The following is a 23,230-nucleotide window of genomic DNA, read 5'->3' as shown; positions in this document are numbered from 1 at the left end:
ATGTGAAGAATGGATTTCTAAGCCACTTTTCTTCTTTCTCAGAAATATCTTTTCTAGAGAAAAAAATAAATCATTGTTTCCAAACAGACACAGATCCAGAGACATAGAAAACAAACTTATGATTACCAAGGGGTATAAATTGAGATTTCGAGATTTGCAGATACTAACTACTACGTATAAAATAGATAAACAAATATATACTGTGTAACACAGGGAACTATATTCAGTATCTTATAGTAACCTATAATGAAAAATTTGAAAAGGAACATATGTATGTATGTGTACGACTGAACATCATGCCAGACTTTGACACCACACTGTAAACTGACTATACTTAAAAAAAAAAAAATTAAATTAAAACAAATCATTGTTTCATCACCCATGTTGACAGGTGGACAATGTGGGAAGATACTAAACCCTTTCACCTCAAATCTTTTATGTCTAGTTAAAACTTTCTCATCTCTAATGACCTATTCTCATTATATATAAACATATTTTAATCTACATGAATAAAAACAAATTTATAAAAATCCTCCATATTAAACTTAGAGTAATTCTTTTGCGGGGGGGTAATTACGTTTATTTTTTTATTTAAATGGAGGGCCTAAGGATTGAACCCAGGATCTTAGGCATGCTAAGCATGCACTCTACCACTGAACTACACCGTCCCATATAGAGTAATCCTTAAGTAAAATATTACTTAGATATATTTTCCCACATATATTTTTCCCAAAATATGTAAGTGTATTCTCTTTGGTCAAACTCTACTTATATAAGATGTGTATGTATAACTCCATAATTCTCAGTTGGAAAAGGTCAAAGAGGATTGCACATTAAAATAGATGTATTCTAAAACTACCATTACTGTGATTCAATTTTAGTCACCCTATTACACTTATGTTGAAATTTCAAATAACATTAAAGGAATTTTTTAATCAAAAGAGTGTAACTTTTTTTTACTAGTATTTGAGAAATACTAGTAATCAGGCAGATTTAATTAAAAGTAATTCTTATTGAACCACAGAAATAAATGACTAGATTCACCTAGGTTCAAGTATTTCTACTTTAGCATTGTTTGAATCAGGCTTTTTTCCTCATGAGATTCTATGATTCAGACTCTCCTCAATTATACATTGGGAGCTTTTATCTGGCTTTGATAAATTCATGAACTCCCTGAAATTGTTTGAAAAGTTGTGAGATTAAATGTCACTGGGCTACAAAGATCACTTTTGGGAAATCTACACCTGAGGTTCATGAAGTCTGAAGTGTTAAGCATCATAAATTCTCACATGCCTATATGTGTTATACCATAAACTTTTACCATTCCCCCATTGATAAGATATAGGAGGAAGTAAACTAAAGAGTGACATACGTTATCTATAATATTTATACTTCATTGGCTTATTAATATGTTACCAATTATGAATAGAGTGGCTTTTAGATCACAAGCTGAAAAACTCTAAGAGATGCAAATTAAAATATCACTACAACTTAACTTTTTAAACTGAAAACATGAAAAACAAACATCCACATCACATAAGGGAGCTTAAGAACTGCACATAGTAGTAGTTATAATAAAATATCTCCTATAATACAGTAAAAAAAGAACAAAGGCTAGGATTTTTAAGAGAAATATTTACTACATATCCCAGAGCTTGTCATACACTGACATAATTACATAAGGGATTTACAGGCCAAAGTCACGTGAGCAATAGAAGAAACTGAGAATGTTTATCTTGGAAGACAGAAAACTCAGAGTAAATATGAATAGTCTTCAAATATTTCATGTGGAAAAAAAGAACAATTTATTCTGTGTAATTGCTGAAAACTGAACCTGTGCATGCAAATTACAGGGAAACAAATGTCAACTCAATGGAATGGTTGACTTATGAAGAAATGTATCACCCAGCAAGAGTTGTAGATCACTTACCAGAGATGCTATAAAGGGAATTCTTGGATGCAGTGTTAGACTGGATGATTTTTAAGACTTCTTTCAACCACATAATTCAATAATTGATAAACAAAAAACAAGTCTACTAGAAAATAAGCCTTTCTTGAATATTTTTTTCTAAATATTGGTAATACAATTGAAGAAAATTAAATCACACTTCCTTTACCCAAACTGAATTTAGGTAAATTCAATTAAAACTTATTAACTAGCCTGGAGCAAATTTAACTTTAAATATCATTTCTCCACAATATACCATTTGTTAAATAGAATAATACTCTTTAATGCAAACATTCGTCTCTAAGTTTCTAGCTTCATAAAACAAAAATAAAAAATACTATCAAACCATACTGACTATATACAAATATTACTCAGACCAAATGAAAGAAAGGCAAATACTGTTTGATAGGTCTTCAGAAAAAAATCTCAAATCCTGGCTTTACTCAACAGTATACACTAAACAAGTTAACAATAATCTCATTTAAGTGCAGTGAACTTCCTTACCTCTGAGTTAGCATACTCTGTTTGTAACTTTTTGCATTCATCTTTGAGTTTTTCAGATTCTTTCTCACGTTCCAAGGTCATGTTATCCATTAGCGTTTGAACTTGGACCAGTTCTTTCTTTAGCACAGCAACATCTTCTATACCAGGTCTCTGAAGCTATGAAGCAACACATTTCCATTTCAATTAAAAATTACAGTGAAACTAAAATAACATATTTTTAAAATAATTTTACTGCAAAGAAATCAAAATAAAAATAATCTTTAATGTCAATTATTAGATTCCGAACATCAAACACTAATGTCTTCCCTTCAACAGTCCTCTCCTTTTCCCGCTCTGCCTCATATTTAATAGTATTACCACTCAACGTGCAAACTAGCAAATTCACGGTTGTCCTCAGTGCTTTAATTGCTTTCCCTTCCTTCCCAAAGTACACTCACTGGTAATAACAATCACTTGATAAATGCTAAATTCTTTCATTTTCTATCTTAGGAAACTGGTAATAAAATGAAGGAGGAGCAAATATAAGCATAATTAGAGTCTGCTGCAGGTTCAATATAGTTGATTCATTTATTCATATATCTATTAAGTACTAAATAAAGGACAGGAAGGAGGCAAGAACAGATCCCAGGTTGTTAAGCCTGGGGAGAGTGCTGAAAATGGGTAGTACCAGTGACAGAAATATAGTTATGGAGGAAATATGATGACTTGATGTTACACTTGTCCAATCTGAAATCGAAGCTAGAAAAGTATCCTAAAAGTAGGTGGATTTACAAAACAAAGTTCAAAGGATGGTAAGATCAGAGATGCAGATATGAAAACTACTAAGTAAGACAGATAATATTAAGACAGAAACAATAAGAATGTTAAAATCATAAATTATGTATTGTAAACTTCAATTTTTACTTTAAAATTCATATATGTAGGGGGTAAAACTATGGAGAATTTATTTCCTCCATTTTACTCAAGCTGTATTTCTAAAAAGTTTCATCAGAGTACATATTTTATTTTTCAATTTCAAATAAGGTTTATAGTCTAATAATGGTTTCTAAATTACCAGTTCAGTCTTCAGATCTTGAATTACAGTCGCCTCTTTATTTAATTGGTCTGTCAGATGTGTCACTTTTTGTTCAGCAGCTTCTCGAAGACTCTTTTCTTCATCATATTTTGACTTTATATCTAACTAAGGATAGTTATATAAATATTAGTTTCATGACATTAACTTTATAGAAGAACAGTTTTATAAATTATATTCCAGTACATAGCTATATCTGTATCTATCTATATATATATCACTCTAATTCAAATTCACATTCCTTAGATAACTATAAATATATACAATAAAATTGTGCTTCTAATTACATTAAATGATAAATTTAAAATGATCAAATGTCTTTGTCTACGTAAATTCCACACACTAAATTACTAATTAGCATTTTAATGTATACTTAATCATACATAATATTTTACCCAAAAGCATGTAGTTGAAAAAATTACATGTAATTGATAGCATAAACAAATACTAACTCTATATTATTTAACTTCTTCAAAATGTTACTTGTTAATCTTTAAGCATACCCCAAAAGAAAATTCATCTTCTGTAAAGTGAGTCTTTTGAAAGGCAGAGATGAGAGGACAAATGAAACAATTTATAGAGCACTCTGTTATCATTATAGCAACACTCTTACCATTAAATTCCATTAATCATCACCATATTAAGTCTAACAAATGCTTTATCACACTAAAATACGATGTTTATTTCTCAAACATACAATGGTAAAAAGGTAATGAGACTGATTTATTGGCTAAAAAAATTCTGATTCATTTTACCTGCAATTTCAGTGGCAAGTTGGGCTGCTTTCTGTTCAAATAAGTCTTTCATTTGCTTAATATTAAAATTTTCTGTTTGAGCTTCTTCTAATTGTCGTTCCAAAGACTGTAGTTCTACAAAAAAAGTACAGTAGCTATTGAAACACAATATTAATTACATTTCCTAATTGTTATTACTTATATTTTAATCATTGTAGTAATTAAAGACAATCAACATGAGTCTACTATCCAATTACAAGCAGAGTATCTTCACATTTCAAGAATTAAGCATATGTTTCATTTAAGGTCAAAGTCATAATTTACAAACATATAAAACAAATGAAAGGAATACTCAGCATCACACCCAAATGACATAAATGTTTGTTTAAAGATTATTTTGATTTCATATTTCAGTTATTGTCCTAAATCTGTCAACTGACCAAAAAGGAATACATTCTCTCCTCTGATAAAATGTACTATAATATGAAATGTAATTAGAAATGTTTTAAGAACAAGCAAGGCCTTATGTAAAATAATCAACTAAAATATGCAGTAAACTTCTACTATTTCATTCTAACAAAGAAAAGAGATATCAGAGGGACATTAAATACAACAGCTAACCTCAAAATATAATTCTGATTAATTCATTGAGCATTTCTCCAGTTAAAGTCCATTACAAAGATGCTAGTTTCATCTTTCCTTCATTTCAAGAGAAAAAGAGTGCATCTCTTTAATATAGATTTAAATTTTCACTAAACAACCATATTAATGTAATATTCCAGAATTTTGTTTATAACTTCAGAATATAATGATCTAAGGAGACACTAAGATTTTCGTTAACTGATTAAATTATGAAGTTCACAGGCAACAAACATGCTGCTCAGCCTAGAATATGACTGTTAATCTTCACTGTTTTAGAGCCATGAAGTATCCACAAAACAAAATTCACGTAGCAGGCATCAGAGAAAAAGAAATAAGAAAGAATGAGAAAGATGAAAAATAAAAATGGAAAAAACAATAGCTTCAAGTAAAGTTACCTGCTGGTGAATCAGCTACTAATCCATCAGGTTTAAACTCCTCAATGAAAACAAAAGACAAATGCATTAAAAGGAAAAGACAATGCTGTTACAATTGCCAATGTGAAAAAAAAAATCTCTGAAAGCCACAATCTGTCAGGTAAGTAGCAAGATTTTGACGAAAATTAAATTTTGGCCTGCTTACATTCTTCAAGATCACTAAGGTAACACTAAGCAGACTGGCATAAAGATCTAAATACAGCTCAGTTCCTCTAAGACTTTTTGTATGTTAACATATTATTAGATTTTTAGGTCTTGCAATAGATGGCATCTTAAATCCCATAAATCCAATAACAGATAAATAAGATAAATTATTACAATTATAAATATAGATTCTAAAGCAAATACTCAAGTTAGCAGGTAAGATTCAGTCCTATAATATTTGAAAATTTTCATAAGCTAAAATAGGCCATGAAGCAATCACTTCTAAAAAATGGCTTTTAAATCATAAATTTTTAATTCAGGATCATAAACTGTCTTTAAAAGAAGCAGAAATAAAGAATATATTCCATAAGATTTAATTTACCACATGCATTAGGAATAAAATAATATACCACCTGGTCATTACTTCCATATTCTAAAAATTATATATATCTAGAAGAGTTTAATAAGGCTTCTCACAGTGTATCTGACTTTTTATTTTCCTACACATTGATTTAAGCATATTGACTATTAATAATCATCAATATTTAAAATACACTTTCCCCAATGGTAAATTTCTTTTTAAGGCAATTGCACTGTGGAAGATGTATTTAATGTATTAAATGTAAAACAGTTGTCTCAAATGAGGAAACAATTTCCTCTGTGTTTTCAGGTACAGAAAACAATATAGCCCATTTCTGATTGTTAATAACATCTACATAAAACATGAGTAAGTAAACTATAAGTATTTTAGATTACTAAAAACCTCTTTAATGTATCCTCAATTACAGAAGCTGAATAGTAATAAGACTCATATCTTTTTATCCATTTGTTTTTCTTCTCTAGTCCGAATGACGATTTTTGATGAAAAGATAAAAAAGGCAAAAAGACTAAGAGTCACAATGTGCTAAGATAATGTGCAAAAGGATTATTAATTCCTTTATAAAAATATTAAAGCTACTGTTAAAGGGTATCCACTTTATTCTTATAAATGAAAACTATATATGCATTAGGTAAAATTATTCTAGGATTCTTTATGTAATTTTCGTATAAAAGTCAAGATAATTTTAGTGTAAAACTCGTAATTGGATTAAGACATTTCCTTAGAAAATATATTAAACTATAAAGATTATGAAATATATGTATATATTTATATATATAGAATCTAGGATATCAAACGAAATCACTAAAAATAACCACTTCTGTTACCACAGTGACTTTTCTTTTCCTCATGTATTTTTTTTTGTAAAGTTGTATAGCATATGTATCTGTGTGTGTACAAGGACACATAAACATTTTTATTGAGTTTTTTAAAATCTAACATTAATACAAGAGTTTTCCCATGCTTTCAAACGATCTCCACTAATATAAACGATCTGCAGTTAATAGTTCTTTCCCTCCTAACAGACATTTTAGTGATTTCCAATTTGTCACCAATTCTTTGAAGAGTTTCACTGTTGTCTGAACTTATTTATACTTTTTAAACATTTAGATATATTGTCAGAAAATAAGAATAATGTAGCCTGATATAAAAAAAAAACAACACATAGGTAAATGATGCTTAGTGGAACACCTTTAGAGTTATATCTTAGATTCCCATATTTTGGTTATATTCATTTGCATTCATTAATATTAAAACGGGTATACATGCAGGATATTAAACACATAGAAACAAATTAGGAAGTTATTCATATCAGGCCACCTGCTTACAAAAAAATATTATGCTTAATTTTCAGCAATGAAAATAAACAACTAAAAACACACTTCAAGTATTTAAAAGCAATTACTTGCTGCTGTAGCCCTTGAAACTTTTCTAATTCTTTCTTTCATTCTTCTGAGTACCATTTTTCTTCCTAAAGGAAAAAAATGCCTTTTAATTAGTAAATTTTAAGACTTTTTTATCTGGAACATTGAAAATAAACACGTAAAATCATTTTTATTCTTACCTTAAGTGAAGCTTGTAGGTCTTGGACCTCTTGTCTAAGTAGTGTTATGTCATCTCTAAACATACATTGGGAAAAACAGGAATTAATAGTTAATGTTCTTTAACAAGTCATGGCTAGTGACTGTATATTAGTATTCTAGTTTTCTCAATTCTTAAAAAAACTACTGTACATTTTATGCATAGTGGAATATACATATAAATCCCTTAGGAGAATAATTGTATTCCTAGAGTATGTTACTTATAAGTGGAAGAACATTTTATCATGGAAATGATAGAACTGTCAAATGCCTGAGCCAGAAACAAAATACCATTAATTTACCAGCAAGAAGTATCCATGGCTTCCTATTGCAGTTAGTATAAAATCTAAACTCACTAATAAGGACTATAAAATCTGTACAGTCTAGTCCCTGCCTTACCACTCTCCCCCTCACTCATCTAGCTCCAGCATTACTGGCTTCTTTCTGTTCTTTGAGTCTGAAATGCTATTTCCTGGCAAAACTTCACATTTTGTTCCCTTCATCTAAGAGTCAGTCTGATACAGAATAGTGAGAGACCACCCGAAGTCCTAATGCAGGAGAGATTCCATGAGAAAACACATTTGGGATTATTATTCGGGGTATAAGAAACATGTATCTTCCCCTGTTGGATTGTAAACAGCAGATAAAGGGACCCTCCTTGCTCCATGCCACTGCAATGCTGCCATGGTAGAAGACACAATAACTGAAATGAGTAGACTGAAAATACTCAAATGAATTCATTCTAGTACAAAAGGAATAGGAGAACAGGATCAGTTCTAATGATGGGGAAGACCAAGTCCACTACAGCACAAGCATATGAGAAAGGTAAAAGATAACGGGACAATACTGGTGGAAGAAATATTCTCTAGGATGGGGGTGGGGGTAGAGAGTAAAGGGACAGAATCAGCTTCATCTGTGAAACATGGTTAATGATAGGAAAGGAAGGAAATTGCCAACAAAGAAAAATGTAAAAGATGGAGAATTGAGTCCTCTATTTTTTGTACTCATTCATAAGTAAAGAATTAACTCATTGTTCCACAGAATTTGTCTACTCCAGACTCTCAAGCTGTTCAGTTTAACGGGGGAAGTAAACATGTAAACAAGTAAAAGCAATAGACGATCATCAGTTCTATGACAGAAATAAAAGCAGAGGCATAAAGACAGTGATCACTTCTACCTAAAAGCACTTCATGATGGAGATAAACTCTGAGGTAAAGTCTTTAATCTCTGAATACAGAAGTAAAATTAGATAATAGATTCCTGTGTCTTTTGTTGACTCTTAAAATTTATCTTTATCTGACACTTTCACTAATTTTCATTTCTCTGTTGTGTGTGTGTGTGTGCGTGCATCCCCATCCCTCCCTCTCTCCCAAGTGGCCCTAGGAACATATCTATTTGTAGAGACCACAAGCCAACTGGAGAAGACTTAGTCTTTACATGCATACGGACAATTGTGGGTGTGTTTTAAGTTTTCCCTACTCTTTATTAATCTTCCAAATCCATGTATAAACTAAAATGATGAAGAGAGGAATTAATAACAATATACTTGAATGGCTCATACTAAATTGAATCAAATTGCAAAGAAGATAATCCAATTCAGTTTCTAATTGGGTGAACTTAGTTATTCCAATTAATCTTTTAAAAAGTGCCACTTCAACAAATTTGTGAGAGTAATTTGCCTATCAGTGTTTAGAAGGAAATATAATGAACTCTGTTTTCAAAATATCAACAGTGAGATGTTCCTTTGGAACATCAAAAGATACCTAGTAGGCAACTTGGGAGATAATTCTAGGTTGGGAATGTAGTTTAGGAGGAAGTCATAGATGTAGATATCATCACACATATAGAGGAAGAGGAATACATTAAACAGATCAAAAAAGAATGATAACAATGGTATGTTGTCTCAAAAGAGCAGAACAAAAGACAGCCAGTAAACCAAATTTGCAGAGACTGTGACATATGGTCTACAAAGATGGCTGCCATCAAGTTCCTCCCTTCTCATATGTAAAAGCCACCCCTTCACTGAAAGACAGTTTACTTCTTGGCCTCTTGAATCATAACTGGCATTGAGTAGTCTTGTGGCTACTTTAACCAATAGAATAGGGCAGAAGTGACATTCAGACACTTCTGAACCAAACCTTAAGAAGACTGACAGCTTCTGCTCCTTTCCTCTTGGAATGCTCTTTATTAGGACCTAACTGCTATCCTGTGGGCAAGTCAAAGCAGCCACATACACAGGTCCATATAAAGGAGAACTGAGCCCCCTGACATATAGCCCCAGCTGAGCTGCCAGCCAGTATCCAGTTATATCCCCCAGCCATGAATGTGAGGCCATTTTGGCCCTTCTGGCCTTTTCAAAACCCAAGTCTACATAACTTAAGGCAGAACCACCCAGTCAAATCAAAGAATCATGAGAAGTAATACACTGTTGATGTTTTAAACCATTAGGTTTTGAGTGGATTGTTACACAGTAATACGTAACCAAAACAAAGGTCTACTAAGATAAAAACTGAAAATAATCCTTTTTTTTTTTTTTAACTGTTGGGCTTTGAGGGAATAGTTTCAGAGCATGGTAGGGCAGAAACCAGGTTTCAGTGAGCTAAACATTGGATGAAAAGTTAAGGGTAGACTGAATGAAAATTCACGTACTAGGCACTAATTCGTAGATGAAAAAGCAGCTCTGTTAAATTGACATTAAATATAAAGGCACTTATACATGATTTAATATAAATATATATTTTATATCTATTTCCTAACAAATGACAAAAGAATGGTACCAAAATTATTAACTCATACACAAAAATCTTAAAGAGCATTAATAGTCACATGAAAAGGAAAGATTCACACATCCCAACAGCACTGGTTTTCCCACATATTTTAACAAATTAAAACAACCATATTTTATAGTTCTTTATTATCAACCATAATGTGGTCATAACCAACTATGAGCCATTTTTTAAAGAAAAACATGAAACAAATTTTTTACAAGTAGAATAAAATCAAGATTTCTCCCTTAGTGGGAATATAAGATAAAGAGTTTTCACCAATAGCAGAAGAAAAGGAAAGTTATATTGTTGAATGCCTTTCTAAGTAATTATATTTTAGCTTGATTTAATTTTAAAATGGTCAGGCAAAATTGCCAAGAAGCAGAATGTGTATGTGTGCTTGTTATTATATTGGTGATTACAAAAGAAATTTTTAAAAATAATTATTAAATTTAACTCTTGGCTAAATTAATTATTTTAATAACTTACTATAAAATCTTCTAAATAAAGTATATCATTTTTTATTAAGCAGAGTATGCTAAATATAATTTAACCTTTTGATAAATCACAACCTTCTTTCAAAACATATCCTCTGAACCATGTTGTAGATGCTGATATAGTTATTGGTCAAGGATAGAATAAGTTATAACAATAAAGGAGGAAGAAAAAAAAAACAATAAACGAGGAAGCCACAATAAATGAAGACAGATTTAAATTAAATAATATAAAAACACTATTTTCAAAAACTAAGTATTCACAATGAAACAATGGTATCACACACATTCACTACATTACACTTCAAAACTATTATACTGCACCGCTTCAGAGCAAGAGCTTCTCCTCCATGTCCTGAATCATTGCCAGCATCATGAACTGCCTCATAGTGTTTGAAAAGTTCATCAGCAGATCCAAGAGATTTCATACACTGGGGACATATGAAACCCTAAGAAAGAGATAGAAAAAGGTTTCAAAATAGTATTTTAGTATTGCAGAATAACCGTTTGTATGTTATGAAATACAGTCACATGTATTATTCACACCAATGGTACCATTAAGTAAACTCTAATTTATGGTGTTAAGTCCAAATTCTGGTATTGCGCAAAGGTACGTCACTGCTTATCCTGGATGCAGTTTACAAGATACAAAGAAAACCCTTACAACCTTCTTTTAGGTTGAGTAAATTAATGGTAAGAGAATTTTATCCTGAAAAGTCAATTCTAATCTCGAAGTCTAGTTGAGAAGATTTGTCTTCATATCCTCCATCTCTCTAGACAATCCTCTTCGTAGATAATACCTGCTCCAATCTACTTCAAAGGAATGATAACCAAAAAATTAAGAACATGAAGTACTCTGATCATTGAGAAAAAAGGTAATGTAAATAACTCATAATTACCACAGAGTTATCTACAATGGTTGAGAAGTATTCTAGTCAGTAATGCTAACCGAAGACTAACATAAAAATTTTAAATTAACATATAGTCGTGTACTTCTCTTCTAAGAACTTGTGGTTCCTCCATACCCCATTTATACTTCTGTAATTTGTCTCTTCAAAAATTAAGTTTCTTGAATTACCTTAAAAAATATATATATATAGTCTATATATATATAGTCCTGTAAAATAATAAAAACTTACAAATAATCCCAGAATGACTATATGGTTATGGCATACAAGGTCCTTCATGTGTATTACCCGAATGACCTAACCAGTCTGATGTCTGGACACCCTTCCTTACTCTATACAACATGGCTCAACTATACTGAAGTACCTATGCTTCTCTGAACACACCATGGTATCTCACATTTTTATCCTTTCGTATGTATATTGCTATTTTCCTCCAGCATTATTATTAGTGTGTCAAGTTTCTACATTCACTGCGACACACAACACAAAAAAGATTTTAATCTATGTTTCCCTAATGGCTAGTGTAGTATTTTGAACATACCATGTATTTCTATACTGTGTATTTATTTAGTGAAATATGAATAAACCCAGTAGGGAAGAATTTGGGGGGCGGGGACAGAAGAGCTTCAATAGTTTGCAGATCACAAAGCTTCCAAGGGACAGATTGAGCTAACTAATAAAAACTCTGGATACATAAAAACTAAAAATAAATAAATAATTTGTGCTCTTTTGTTGGCTGTTACACAAGTAATATACCCTTACTTATCATTTGTGCATATTATATGGCAAAACCAAGGCTCACTGAGCATAACATTACCAGACAATGGTGTAACAAGTATATATAAAGGATTATAGGAACACAGGAGGAGAGGTATCCAACTTTGGCTGTGGTAGCAGTTAATGCTTTACAAAAAATACAGATACACATACATATTGTGTATATGTGTATATATACATATATGTAGAGATATGTATATATGAGACATTAGAATTAGGTACTAAAGAATAAGTAGGAGGAAAGAGACTAAATAGAAGTTTACTTGTCAGAAATAAAGGCATTCTAAGCAAATGGAGGAGCATGAACAAAGATGAAGGAAATGGTATGAAATACAGTCGTGCTGCATTTAGGAAGCAGAGGTCTGTTCTGATTACAGAGCAAGAGTGAAGGGCAGGGGCACTATAAGTGAATGAATGCAATGATCTCCAAGAAACTCCTAAAATAAGCAAAGACAGTAGTACTGAGGCTGTGCATTTGGACATCAGAATAACGCATCAGGATCCACAGATATTTGATGCTCTGCTGAATTTGATGTCTTCTGAATGAATGAATGCTCCCAATCTATGAGTTAATCTAGCTGATGTTATGCTCTTTTTTTAAAGCCACCTATTATCTACCATCATGTTTCATAACCGCTCTATATTATGCTTTATTTGGCATTCTTGTAAACTTCTGCCCAGTAACTACTGTATCACACAAGTTAACATGCTTTTGGTGCAACAGCACATAAACCCCTATAATATTTAGCTTGTCATCTCTCTTTTGCGTCTCAGCTTCTTCTAGTAACTAGAAGGCAAATTACAGTGTTCCTCAGGGAATCCACACCCCGTTACATTATTTAATCTTCACAACTTTGGCTTCTTGACTATTGTCTCTACTTCCAGGTTTTGGCTTTAGATACCTAAGTATGCCAAAAAGCTAGTGATCACATTAAGGTATGTCATACCCTCTTAAAGCTTCTAAGTATTACCAGATTAATATTCCAGAATGAACTGATTCATCCCTAAAGAGAAATTTTAGAAATTCAGTAATAAATATTTAGTTATAGAAATATTCCACCTAAGTAAATTTTCCATGTGATTAGAGCTTTCATGGATGTTTAAATAAAACTTCAGTTTGGGGACATTTCTGATAAAAATAAATCTTCCTAAAGTACATATATGCACTTTCTCACCTTCTTAAATAGATGATATTAAACCTTTGCTTAATGTCTAAGCAGCATAAATATTAATCACTGAATGAGTATCTTCCACTCTGTGAATTCTGGCAAGCATCTTTAATTCCTGTAACCACATTTCAGTTTTTTCTAAACCCTGTTTTGTCTTTCAACAATCATTTCTAAAAATTATTCACGTGCTATTTCTAGCAATGCTAGCCTCATATGAATGGGAAGGGTATACTGGGGGGGTGTCTATTAAAACTATATCACTCATTTAAAATAAAAGTAAAATAAGCTCAGAATGAATATCTGAGAGATGTCCCATGAATGGGACTTTGTGATACTAATTCTGGATATTAAGAGATTCCTCTATTTTTTCTAAAATATTGTCAAGGGGACTGAAGTTGCTAGATAGCATAAAACACCAAATAATAAAATACTCAAAATAGCTAGCTACATTTATTTCCCTTAATCATTCCAAATTTCTCACCAACTTACACACACACACACACACACAGGTTAAAAGCAATTAAATACCTTACTCTTAGCTTTCAGTTATCTGCAACCCTTTCTCAGATCCACTGTAGCTAAGAGCTTATCTTAACTTGATACTGATGATACCCTGTTGTACCAAGTATCCTTTCAGGTAAAAGGAAAGTTCTTATTAAGTGACAGGGAGAACAGGTTGTCACTTTTGATTCTGGCTAGCCCATAAAGAAAAGCTGACCCATATGTTCTGGAAGAAAGACAACTGGTAAAATGCTAAGCAGAGTTCCAAGACTTTTATGCCTCTATCTTTGTTCACACTGCTTCAGCTAGTTTAACTGGTATCCTCCCACAGGCACCCGTTCCCCCATCACCCTAGAGAATGTCTGGTTTAAGTGTTCCCCACCAAAGTTTTTCTGCAGTTTCCCTTAAGTTGAATTAGACATTGCACTCTTTTGCAAATATATATCATAGAAACTTCCTGGCATAGAGATCATATCTTATTTACCTTTTTTTTTTATCCCTTTTATCTACCAAAATACCTGGAACATAAAAGGTACTCTATTAATGTGTTAAATAAGTGGAGGTTTGGTGAGATTGTTTTCCTTATATGTCATTATCTCATAGGAAAAAGTAAGTGTGATTTTTTTGTCTTTCATGGTTAAAAAAAGTTTCATTCTTTTATAAAACTTATAGAAGAATTTTTTAAAATCTATGCCTCTATTTGGTTATAGAATACTGTAGTCATTTTCAAAGGAAGAGACATAGCAGGATCATCTGAGAAACTGTTTCCAGCCTAAAAATTGGCAACAATTCCCCTCACTGGTTCCCACCCCTAGCCTTAGACATGCATCAGCCCCACACACTACAGAGAAACATTTGGGTGACCCACTGTTCATGGTAAGTATGCCTCATTCTTTCCATCAGGTCTGGGTAGTCAAAACAGAGGTTGAAACAGTGGTAGACCCAGGTTCTAATGCAGTGTATTTTCCCGAATAAAGACAGTGACAGTTCACATGCAAAGTCGTCTTTAAGAGTAAAGCATTAATCTAAAACATTGTAATATATTCACTGATAAAACATTAACTAATAAAGATATAATTATTGAATAAAAAACTCACTTTATATTTCAAATTTCATGGCAAAATTTATGCAAAAATATTAACTTAAATGTTTATATTTGTTTACAGATTCACAAAGAATAGCCAAGCCAACTTCCCAAGAGCCTCTTTTCCTTATTGAAGCTTCTTTAAATCATGCATAATTAAAGCAATCCATATTCCCTTGTAGCATAAAAAATTAAGCAACACCAAGGCCAGGAAAAACAAAGCTATTTTGAGCAACCCATAACCAAGCTGCTAAAACAAAATATATAGGACCCACAGTAACACTGGAGTCATTAAGAAGTTCCTGTCCTCTTGTCTCATTTTCAGCATGCACTTTCTGGTAATGCTCCGACAAATCAATAGCAGTTATACATCTTTTCATACATAATGGACAGATGAAACCCTGTGAAATAACAACTTTTAGGAGGATATACATAAAGTTATTTATGAAACAAAATATAGACAGTAAAAACAGACATAACAGGAAAATAATTAGTATATCTCTTTTTAGTATATAGAAAGGAAATTTTTAAGCAGTAACTGCACGAAAGGTGAAAGACCTATCCAAAGTAGGACTTTGAAAATTAGTTTCCATCCTCATGCTGCAAGTTTCCTCTGGTTCAGTATTATAGTAACCAGCTGCTTCAGTTGGAATATAACTACTCTTTTTGTTTATAATACTTCGTTCTTGCTTATCTGAGAGCCATTATTGGCAAACTAGTTTTTATTTTAGATCAAGAAATGACTGGCAGTTTTAACAAATACCTTTATGTAAGATAACATTCTCAACAAAAAAAAATTCTTATGATGAAAGCAATTTTTAGTCTTCACCATATTCCACTAGCCTAAGATACTATTCTTGTCCACACCCATGTGTTCCAGTAGGTAGGTTTCTAGTAGGTAACCTTTTATTCTAACTTTATGAGCCAAATAAAATCATTTAAAAACAATTTCCCAAAATCCCTATACCTAACAATATCTATATTTTAAATGTGAGATGTTACACTTATCTTTGGTTTGGGGTTTTGTCAGACAGGAACAGTAAAAGGATAAGAGGATAGAGGAATTGAGAGGATCAAGGAGAAAGTAAATTAAATGAAGACAGTGGTGAAGGACAATAGGTTATAAAGTTTATAATGTTATGGGTTTGGTGTCAAAAATAGATGTGGTTTTGAGTCACAACCAATATTGACTATATGAATTTTAAAAGTCACTTTATTTTGCTAAATATCATTTCCTCATCTATAAAATGGGGCTGATATTAGTATCTGTTCTTCTAGAGTTATTGTATAGTATATAAAATGCTTAGTCCAGTGCCTGAGACATTATAAGTGCTAAACAAATATTAACTGTCATTGGATGTACAGTTAGAGAGTAAAGGAAATGAAGCTAAGAAAGGCTGAGAGACTAGAAGAAAAAATAGAAATTAAAAACCTGAAATACTCAGTAAGGCCAAAGAAGTTAAGTAGTGAGGAGAGAAAAAGTTTTTGCGAGGACAAGCGGTTAAGGTAAAGAATGCAGAGATACGATTTTATTTAACATTTCAGATGAAACTATTCTACCTGATAAGAAGATGGAAGGTACTACCATGGGCTTGAGTAACTAGAAAAGAGGTAATAAAGATCATTGGCACTGATAACATTAAGAACTGGGAGGCTAAGTTGTTCCTTGAGTCTCTAACATCACTTAGGACCATAGCAAGCAAGAAGACTGCAAACAAATGTTCCAAAGTGAGAAGCAAGGCAGGGTAGCAGTTAAAAGCCAGTCCTGGGCTTGAAACCTGGATTCATACCACTCTTAGTAGCACGTATGACCTTCAATTTCTTCATCTTAAAGGAGGTAAAAATAACACCTACTTCATATGGGGGATTCGCATGAGAATTAAATGAAATAATAAATGCTAAGTGCTTATCACAGCATCTGATATAAAGAAAACATTCAATAAATGTTAGCTATCATTAATATCATTGTTCCTTTTGTTAACAACCCTTAAATGGGACTAGCTAGGGGATGAAAGTAAGGAACATGAATTCACTTTTTTTCTTTTTACTGATGAAAGTGCTGTCTTCCAGGCAACCACAGTCCCGAGTACTAAAACTACACAATAATTTTTCAAAAGAATGCACTGTTGCATTTTTTACCACAATATATTTATGCTGCCTACCATTTTACTCATTTCTTCACTGTAAGCATCCGCATATCATTCAATCATTCATTCTAAAAGTATTTACTGAGTGTGATTACTAGGTCATTATGCTACCGTGCTGAGAACACAATGGTAAAATAAAATGAAGTCCCTACTCTCAATAAGCTTGCAGGTTTCTTGAAAAATTTACTAAAGAAAATAATCACATTTTACACTCCACTAATCAGAAAATCCTATTAAAACTACCTTCAAAATATATTCAGAATCTCAGGACCTTTACTGTTATCGCTTGATCCAAACCACCCTCACAGTGTACATGGATCACTGCAATAGACTTCCAACAGTCTCTCTGCTTCTACTCTTACCCCACTAACAATTTTATTTTTCACAGAGCAGCTAGAGTGTATCCTACAAAAACGTAAATAAATTTTGTCGTTTCACTGCGCAAAACTCCCAAGTGACTTCCCATCTCACCAAGAGTAAAACACCTAAGTCGTTACAAAAGCCAAATGGCCCTATGAGGTGGGCCTCATTACCTCACTATCCCAGCCTCCCCTCACGCTCACTGTGCTGGAGCCACACAAGCTTCCTGGCTTTTTCATCGCGCCAGGCATGCTCCCACCTCGGAGACTGTCTACTTGTTCCACATGCCTGCAACATGCTTGTTCCAGAAGTTCACATGACTCGTTTCCTCACTTCCTTTAGTTCTTTCTGAGCTATCCGCTTTCTTAGAAACATCTTCCCTGACAATCCTATTTGAAATCGCACCCACCCAAAATACTTTCTGTGCCCCCTTCCCTGCTTTTATTTTTCAAAATAACACTGCCTCCTTCTGTACAATTTTAGTGTGATTTGGGTTTTTTGCCTGTTTCTACCCACTAGAATATAGGTTTCACCAAGATAAAAACTTTTTACTATTTCACTCACTGCCATATCTTCAGCATTCAGAACAGTGTCTGGCAATAATAAATATTCGACCAAGAAATGAATCTCATAATAATAGTCATTACCAAGAGGATAAGGAATACTTTTCCATAGAAGAACATGGAAGAAGTCTCCATCCTACATGTGAGCCAAGGAAAGTTTACTGAAAAAAAGTAATTATCTGCGATGAGACTTGAAGGATAACCAGATGTTAACCAAGAAAAATGAAAAGCCAAGAACAAGTAAGGCATAGAGATCAGCATATTCAAAAGTCCAAAGATAAGAAAAAACTTGGAACACCTTAAAATTAGGAGTTCATTATGCCTGGATCAAAGAACATTAAAGAAAAAAAAAACCACATATATAAGGTTGACTGATTTCCCACAAAAGTAAAAATTTAATGCCATGGGGAAAGGTAACATTTTCAACAAATGGTCCTGACAGGCATATGGGGGGAAATGTGATTTCCATATTCACATGGAAAAAATGAAATTCAACCAGTACCTCATACCATACATAATAATTTAAAAGAAACCACAGACTTAAATGTAAATGCTAAAATGATTTTTTCATCCTTCAGTCTTTTTTTCTGAAATATAGTTGATGTACAATATTATATGTTACAGGTGTACAGTATGATTCACAATTTTTAAAGGTTATACTCCATTTATAGTTACTATAAAATATTGGCTACATTCCCTGTGTTGTACACTGTATCCTTGTAGCTTGGGTTTTATTTTTTTAATCAGGAGAAAGTTTTGCAGTCTTGGGGTAGGCAAAAAATTTTGCAGAACCCAAAAAGCACTAACCATAAAAGAAAAGGATGACAAACTGCACTTCACCAAAATTTAAATCTTCTTCCCTTTGAAAGACATCATTAACAAAATGAAAAACAAGCCAGATTGTAAAAAAATATACACAACACATATTTCTGATTGTGGTATAAGGCCTAAAATTAAGGCCCAATATTATATGCTGCCTTGACAACTGGTGAAACTGGAAGAGCTTCAATGATCTAACTACAAGCTCCCCTCCTTACTCTGCTCCAGCAGATAAGGTCCTCTAGCCCAAAAACCCTCCTCTTCACTGGGAGCAGGCACAGGGCCTGCTTAAGCCTGAGCAGCAGGTTTCAGTTTCCTACCAGTCCCTGGAATTATTCAAACAAGCCAATCACATCTCCTGTAGGAAGCAGACACCTCACCTTCCTGATACTATAATGACTGCTTCTCACAGCCCCTGAGTGTTCGTTTCTTCCCCAAGTGCAATCCTTGTGTGGCCCTACTTGGCACACAGTGTCCTCCTCACCTGGGCTGTGAGTATATGTGAATAATAAACTGCTGTTGATCTCACTTATCGAGTGTCAGGTTAATTATGTGTTGAGCCATCCCCATAAGTCTAGGGAGGGGCTTCCCTTAGCAATGGGGTGAATAGGAGGCAATCAAAACACTGACAAAGGACTTGTACTCAGAATAGATAAAGTCATCTTACAATTCATTAATAAAAAGATAATTCAGTTTTTTAAGTGGTCAGATTTCCAGTTCCAGATAAAATGGAGTAGATACCCTTCTTTATTCTTCCAGCTAAACACAGCTAAAATCCCTAGGCATTATATATAAAACAAACATAAGACAATTTTGACAGATAAAGAGAGAAACGCAGACCAGCTAAGGAGCTCAGAAGCCAAGGACTGAGACAGTGGTGAGTACTCTGCATTTTCTTTTTGCATCATATATTCTAAACTAGGTGCTAGAGAAGCCGGCAACCTGGAAACTTCAGTGGACCCTTACCACTTACCAGTGGACAGCACCACAAGAAAAGGCTGCTCTCCCTAGCCAAAGGAGCAGAAAAACGAAGATTGGATTTGGTAATATGGTGGTCATTAGTGAGTGCTTTCAGTGAATACTAAGGATGGAAACCAGACTGGAAAGGGTTAAAGAGTAAATAAAGACATTTGCTTCTGCAATGTGATATAGTAAATAGTCTGAACAACTACCCTGACAAGAACAACTGACATAAAAAATCACTTATTACATTATATATTATATGTATTATATATTTGTTATAGACTGAATGTTTATCTACCCTCAAAATTCATTTGTTGAAATCTTAATCCCCAATGCGATGGTACTAGGAGATGGGATCTTTGGGAGATAATTCAGTCATTAGAGTAGAGCCATCATGAGTAAGATTAGTACCCTTATAAAAGAGACCCCAGAGAGCTCTCAAACCCCTTCTACCATGTGAGGACAGCCATCTATAAACCAAGAAGCAAGCCTCCATCAGACAAAGAATCTGCCGATCTTTGATCTTGAACATCCCAGTCTCTAGAACTGTGAGAAATAAATGTTTATTGTTTAAGCTACTCAGTGCTTTTGTTATAATAGCCTATACTAAGATACTGTTATATATATTATTATACGTAATAATATATAAAATGTGAGAAAAATGAGCACTACAGCAAGGTATTGCTTTATTTCTATTTCTTTAAAATCCTGGAAGCCATATTTCAAATTTCATTTAGATGGCTGCTAAAGGAACAATGTTAAAACCTAGAGTTTGTTCAAAGTGGGAAGCCAACTTCAGAGTAAAAGGGAAATAACCTGAGAGAAAGATTAAGAAAAAAAGAGACTGAGGGAGGGGGAGAGACATCGACCAACATCTTAAACAAGTCTGTACCTTAGCATGGGCTAACGGAAAAAACAACATCTCCTGAGAATTCATAATCACCAATAACCCTTGGGTGGGTAGTTGGATTTTACGCTAGTGAGTAATCTGAAGAATTTCAAGCACCAAACTTAATTTAAGGGAGTCTCAGGTTAATGGCACCTCTAAAGCAGTATTTATACGCTGATGGGAATAATTTGTGGCATGGGTAAAAATCAAAATCGTAGGAGGGAAAGATGATAAGCTGAGAATATGAGAGAGAATGGAATCCAGAGCAAAAGCAAAATGACTGAAGTCTGATAGCAAAAGAGACCTGTCTTTCACATACAAAAGTAAGAAAAAGAACAGAGGTGCAAGTATAGCTTTTAGTGACAAAATGAGCACATTCATCTAATGGTTCCTATTTTCTCAATGATGTAGAGAGTGACCAAAGGAAGGTGAGAATAAGGTAAGACACACAGAAGATTTAAGGATAACAGAGAGAGTACAGCTATCACAGACAACAGAAAAGGGACCCTGATAAGAAAGCACAGCAGGATTACCAGCCACTGCTCACTACCTTTTGGAGATTCTTTGTTGTTTTTGGTCTGAATGAGGTCAGCAATTACTACTAAACTCCTTTCCAGGGTTACAACTGAGCACTCTGAGCTCATCACATCATGAACACAGTTTGGAATGTTTTCCTTGAATGTATTTCCTTAAACTTGCTCATAATATAAAGTTCAACTGATACTTTCCTTCTCACTTTCACAGTCTTGTTAGATCTTATTACAGTTAATACACATATACATGAAGACAGATGGCCAGAAAGAGACAAAACAGAAAGATGAATGGATAGACATACCCAGACACAAACACAAAAATAGACTCACCAACCAAGAGGTGGGGAAGAGTAGAGAAAAGGGGACTGGGTAGATAGTACAGTTAGATTCAGAAAGGGACAACTGACAAAAACTGTCAGAGCAGAAACACAAGTGTATCAATCTCTTAGGGGCAGTATTATGGGTGGTTTTTATGTTCTTCTCTCATCTTACCTCCTTTTTCTGTGATGATCATATATTGTTTGTTAAAACTAATAATAACAATAAAGCAACTACTAAGGCTGACTTTTGGAAAAATGAGGGTTTTTTTAGACTTATTTACTTTATCCATTAATTTTCAATAAGTTATCAAAGATAAAAGTTCTTACAAAGTCATAAATGAAGACAACAAATAATGTATAAACTTTATAGCTAATCTAATCTTTCATTAGCTTAGTAGTTCATGACAGTACAAACATAATTAGATACTAATCAACTGTAATTCTTCACAGATTTAAAAATCTTCATTAAGTTGAGATGACATTAACATTAAAGACAAATTGGTACTACTATTTTTCGGTCTTAATATACACTTTCTCAGTCTCAACTAAGCACAAATAGCTATCCATAAATATGATTCAAAAGGTGCTTTTCAATTTGTAAGAAAGATTTCTGAGAACTTTTTCTACAAAAGTTTAAATTACCAGTTGTTACTTGAAATATTTGCTATTTTTCCTTAAATATTGAATTTTATTGTAAAATTTTATTTTCATACCTCTGAAGAGCTTTCATTAGTGACATCCACAGTGTTTACAGGAGCTGCTGATGAATCTAAATCAGAACCTTGAGAGCCAACTCTCCCAGGAGTCTGAAACACAAGCAGAAGGGGGAAAATCAAATTAAATATTAACAATATATTCATAAACTATTTAATAACCTAAACAGTAATCAAGGCTAGCCTTATACATAAAAGTAGACATCCTCTCAATAATAACAAACAGTAGTAGAAGCTATCCTTTACTGGAGACCAACTGTACCTAATATTTTATCAAGATCTCTACCTGGATTCTCTGTTTTAGTTTTTTTGAAACTAATAAAGTTTATTTTTGTATATAGTGCTTTATCATCCTCATCTCACTTTCACAGAATATCTTATTTAATCACAATGACATCTCTGAGAGAGGCAGGGATAATGTTATCTCTATAGATAAGAAAAGAGAGAAAATAGACATCACAAAGCAGCTAAAAGATTTCTCAAAATTGTACTGTTAAAAAAAAAAAAAGGAAGCAGAACCAAAATGCTAAAATTTTAATTCCTCTTGCATTGCTCTCTACTACACCAACTAAACTACAATTATTTGAGGGGAGCTAAAAAGATCAACGCAACACACATTATCTAGTCACCCATCCATCTACCACCATACTAACCATTACCAATCTATCTCCAATACTTAATATTCCATTGTCAGAGACAGTTTGGAGGGTTCAAGATGATGGTGTAAAAAGATCCTGAATGAACCTCCACCCACAGACACAACAAATATACACTTACCTATGGAATAG

The 23,230-nt window shown here is 33.1% G+C and overlaps 1 protein-coding gene across 1 annotated transcript in view; it reads right to left on the bottom strand.

The window, feature by feature from the left end:
- Positions 1 to 23,230, bottom strand: part of LOC141575467 (early endosome antigen 1-like) — a 64,549-nt gene that overhangs the window by 16,755 nt on the left and 24,564 nt on the right. The window contains 8 exon segments of the mRNA XM_074354716.1: positions 2,453 to 2,608; positions 3,507 to 3,628; positions 4,280 to 4,393; positions 5,296 to 5,335; positions 7,263 to 7,328; positions 7,422 to 7,476; positions 11,021 to 11,145; positions 22,443 to 22,535. Coding sequence (XP_074210817.1) covers positions 2,453 to 2,608; positions 3,507 to 3,628; positions 4,280 to 4,393; positions 5,296 to 5,335; positions 7,263 to 7,328; positions 7,422 to 7,476; positions 11,021 to 11,145; positions 22,443 to 22,535 — 771 coding nt within the window.

The sequence above is a fragment of the Camelus bactrianus genome, chromosome 28 (assembly GCF_048773025.1).
Source record: "Camelus bactrianus isolate YW-2024 breed Bactrian camel chromosome 28, ASM4877302v1, whole genome shotgun sequence".
NCBI lineage: Eukaryota > Metazoa > Chordata > Mammalia > Artiodactyla > Camelidae > Camelus > Camelus bactrianus.
This window is presented reverse-complemented; position numbering and strand designations above follow the sequence as displayed.